This window comes from Rutidosis leptorrhynchoides, chromosome 4 (genome assembly GCF_046630445.1).
Source record: "Rutidosis leptorrhynchoides isolate AG116_Rl617_1_P2 chromosome 4, CSIRO_AGI_Rlap_v1, whole genome shotgun sequence".
In the NCBI taxonomy this organism is placed as follows: domain Eukaryota; kingdom Viridiplantae; phylum Streptophyta; class Magnoliopsida; order Asterales; family Asteraceae; genus Rutidosis; species Rutidosis leptorrhynchoides.
The window spans coordinates 359101436-359105804 of record NC_092336.1 but is presented as its reverse complement, the minus strand read 5'-3'; the positions used below and the strand labels follow the sequence as shown (position 1 = coordinate 359105804).

Sequence of the window (4369 nt, the reverse complement as noted above, 5' to 3'; positions counted from 1 at the left end):
TATTATTGAATATACAGAAGAGCTACCTAAAGAATTTCCTTTCCAACTTGCCTTATGATCAAATTTGTACATAAAGAATATTTTGAATCTATGCAATTGATATAAACGTACAAAGAAAATTCAAATGCCTTATTACACAATCTCTTCTACTTAATTGACTTTATTTCTTGTACACATTACCACAATTTTCACATCGATCTTCTTCTCTTATATATGTATCGTCCGAATCAAATTTCCATGTTCACATTGTCATTTAAATCGAAGCCTTTAATTTGAATCGTCATCCATCATATTCTCTTCGTAAGATAACAAACGTTACCGAATTTGGATAATCAATCAACTCATCAAATGTTTAAGGTACCATGCAAAAACATTAAACCCCTAATCTTGACAGTTTGTTTATAAGTATATAAAATCTACATATATCCAAATTTTTATTTTCCTAAAGTTATATGAAAAGATTTTCTAGAAATCAATAAAAGGGATATTTGCAAACAAACCCTCTAAATCCCATTCTCCCGTTCTTAAACTTTCTCTTGGCCAATAATTTTCAAAACCAACTACATCCTCAACTTTAACTTTCCCATCAAAATCCCCATTAAACTGATCGTCAAAACTAGTTAATTTCTTATCACAATCCTCATTAAAATGATCATTAATACTAGTTAGTTTCTTATCAAAATCCCCATTAATATCTCCATTAATGACCCTAGTCCCAATATTAATAGTACTATTATCATATTCCATATCCTTTATGTACGGTACTTCAAGAATACCACAATCACCATATTCTCCAATACCAAGTTCTCCGAAACATGGAGAAACATCGAACAAACTTGATGCACCATTTGTGTCATGATTGATGTTATTTTGTTGAAAATGTGGCAATTGACCAAACATGTCATGTCCATTCGTGTGCATAGAATTGTTATGCATGGACGACGATGATGTGGTTGTCGTTGATGTTAGTGAGGACTCCGTGCACATAGTCATGAGATCATGATCTTGTATGGACATGAATGTACCGAATAATCCCATAGCGTCTCTACTTGGTTCAAATGATGTGTTCTCGATGCTATCGTTTAGTGAGCTTCTAGAGGAAGCGTTGCTTACTTTCAATCTTTTCTTTATTGTGGAGTTCCAAAAATTCTTGATCTCGTTATCTGTCCTTCCAGGAAGACGAGCGGCTATTTGTGACCACCTAAATGCGTGTAAATAATCCATGCTCAGTATTGTAGCTATACATTGTTGTCATGATTCTTAATATAAGTCAACCAAATATACAGAGAAGATCCATTTTTGGTTATTGTAAACGGATAAGGTGTTTCTGTTCAAACTACTTAAGAAGGCCATTTGTTTTTCACCGACCTAACTGAGGTACTGTATTTCATTAGACAGATCTTTTTTATCGATAACCTCAAACCAAATAATCAGATATGGATAAATATGTGATCTATCATACACTAACTAAAATGTGACCAATACTCCGGCCATCACAAGATGTGTTGTTAGTGAGATTTGTGTGTTCGAATCTGAGAATGTTAACTATTCGGCCATCTTCTGATTGTGTTTTTGGTTCTAGTTGCTTAACATAAACAATGAAAGTGAGGTTTAATTCTGAGAATTTTCTACGAAATATCATGACGCCAACCACTAGATCTAACATGATTTATCAATTTAAATTTAGTTGCTAGCTTAACATAAACAATGAACAAGAATATTGTTTATGACACTGTGCTTTCTAGTTAAGAATAGAAGCTGTGTTGATATATTATGCAGAATAACCTTTAATGTTTAATGGCAATATAATCATAATAACTACGTAGTATATTCTAATCAACTTTACTACTACATATAATTCCTAAGTTAATACGGAGTAGTTGATTAAATGTGACAAGGATATAATCTTTTGGTTTTTTCAGCATATGGTGTAGAATATAATTATGATATCTAATCAATACTTGATGCAAACTGATGATGTTGGTACAAACAAATAAGATAAGAAAAAGGAAGAGTGAAAAAGAAAACTCAACTAATGTAATAACAACATGGTTGAATGTGTTCAATGAATTTAATCATTTTCATTCTACTTTCATTTGTAATTTAATTTGAAATTTGATTTGATTGATTTTATCATCTCATATTCAATGCTTGATTCAATAGATAGTTGTATTCATTTCTATTCATCAAATAACTTCTGGTTAAGAAATATGAAGTTCCTAGATAAGTAATCTTTCAGGTATGTAAAGTTATGAGATTAATTATATGATGGTTCAAATGTTTAAGAAGAGATCGAAAACGTGTCGAATAATCATTTATCCATTGTCTGATCTCTTCGAAAGCACTCCTTCATTTTCATTTTTCTGTTTCTGTGTATCAACATCGTCAATCTACCTTTTTTATAATTTTAAACACGGAAGGAAGCATCTACGTTGATATATGAATCACCTTCACGAATTGTTCTTCAAATTCGTTATAAATTCCATACCATACCATATCATATGATATGATATTAACTACATTTTGTATATGAGACCCTATATATTGTTTCAAAAACATGTGTATCGGCAGGGACATGTTAGCCCTGTGTTGACTTTGTCAACTACAACATATAAGCTCATAAGTTCCACATTTCTCTAAAACCAATTGGTGATAGAGGGAGGTTCTCATAAGCTTATATATGCACATTTGTTTCTTTCAATTTTCGATGTGGGACACAATGGATCGATTAGCTCCAACAATCATCCCCTTAATCGATTCATTCCACCCTACTTCCACGGACACGTTCAATACCATCTCGACTCTTCCCGGACACCCTGAGCCCGGTAACAATGGTTTTTGATCCAATTATTTGGAAAATCCTCTCCTAGTGGGAATCGAACCCTCACCTCCCCTAAGGGAGAGTGAGTCATTCACCACTAGGCTATTGGCCTATTCTTATGAGACCCTATATATATTTTGTTAATATGCCACCACATTAATTCTTTGTTACATTACACACACAAATTAAAGAAGATGTTATATATGACCAGAGATATAAGTGAGACGACGAAGACAAACCTGTTTCCAAGAATCGAATGCAAATGAACAATGAGTTGTTCTTCTTGAGGCGAAAAAGCACCACGTTTAAGATCCGGTCTCAAGTAATTAATCCAACGAAGACGACAACTCTTTCCACATCTTTGCAAACCAGCATTCCTAGCGATATCCGTCCAACACCCTTGACCATTTCTTAACATATACTTCATCAACTTCTCATCTTCTTCGGGAGACCACAACCCCTTTCTTACCTTTACCATTAATCCTTTATTGGCATTACCATTACTACTATTATCACAAACCTTTTCTCTCCCAGTTTGATCTGGTTTTCTCATTGCACGTACGATAGACGTTTTAACTAACAACAAAATTAAATTTAGAACTTTGGTTTCCTTATTTAATCAATCAGTGTTGCTGGTTATCAACGTTTTTGCAAGAAGTAGAGTTTATTTGTTGGGAGACCAACTAGAGTTTGTTTGAAATGAGATATATAGTACATACATATATACATATACATGTATATGTATATGTATATTTACGTTATAAAGAGAAAGAGATTGTTGTATGTTGGCCTTCTTGTCTTTAACTCAAACTTGTCTTTTTACTATGCATTTTTCTTCACTCACAAGGTAATCATCATCATATTATATGTGTATGTTTATGAGAAAAAATACAAACAAAATATTTTGCTTCCACTTCACACAATGCTCATCTATATATATTTTTTCTCTTTCAAATGGGGCCTAAAGAGGTCCCTTTTCAATCCGTTTTCTACTCTACCCATCAATTCGAAACACCCCACAATCATTATCACCATTGACACGAAATATCTCTACGTTCACTTTTATGTTACAACTAATCAAAATGACTTCATTGAATATATATGTTATTTATTCTAAAAAATTGAATATTAACACTTTCATTGGTGAGTAATTGTTTTCGCGATAAATTTACACAAGTGTAAATGAAAGAGTACAAAAGTACTCCTTTTGAAAACAAGGCAAAGTTTGTAAAAACATACGAGTTAGTTGTGGTTATGAAAGTAGTTGGAGATTACGTGAAAGAAGACACTAACATGTTAAAGCATGTCTATGTTGTAAGGTAAACCGTTTCCTAAGCAAATTAACTGTCGGCAGCTAATGTTTTATTATCCCTTTAAATCATGAGTATCATTGAAAACGAGTGATGCTAACAACACTAATTATTAATTATGAATTCTTTATAACTGAGATCGAGAGTTGTTGTGACGACCCGACAAAATCGCCATTGACGGCGCCGCCAACTTAGGTCCCGTTACGTGGTCATAGTCCCTAAATGAGACGCGTTTGAC

The 4369-nt window shown here is 33.1% G+C and overlaps 1 protein-coding gene across 1 annotated transcript; it reads right to left on the bottom strand.

Annotated features, from left to right (window-relative positions):
• Nucleotides 1-465: 465 nt before the first annotated feature.
• Nucleotides 466-3374, bottom strand: LOC139843866 (transcription factor MYB83-like). The gene is made up of 2 exons (XM_071834037.1): nt 3061-3374; nt 466-1201 (listed from the first exon to the last, which is right to left on the bottom strand). Exons 1-2 carry the CDS (start codon nt 3372-3374, stop codon nt 466-468), a joined length of 1050 nt encoding a protein of 349 aa, XP_071690138.1.
• Nucleotides 3375-4369: the final 995 nt, after the last annotated feature.

What these genes read in the sequence shown, in the direction of transcription:
- LOC139843866 (XM_071834037.1), bottom strand. Translation starts at nt 3,374, where the DNA reads ATGAGAAAACCAGATCAAACTGGGAGAGAAAAGGTTTGTGATAATAGT. An exon ending in CATTCGATTCTTGGAAACAG is followed by an intron (nt 1,202 to 3,060) that starts GTTTGTCTTCGT and finishes ACACGCATTTAG; the next exon opens with GTGGTCACAAATAGCCGCTC.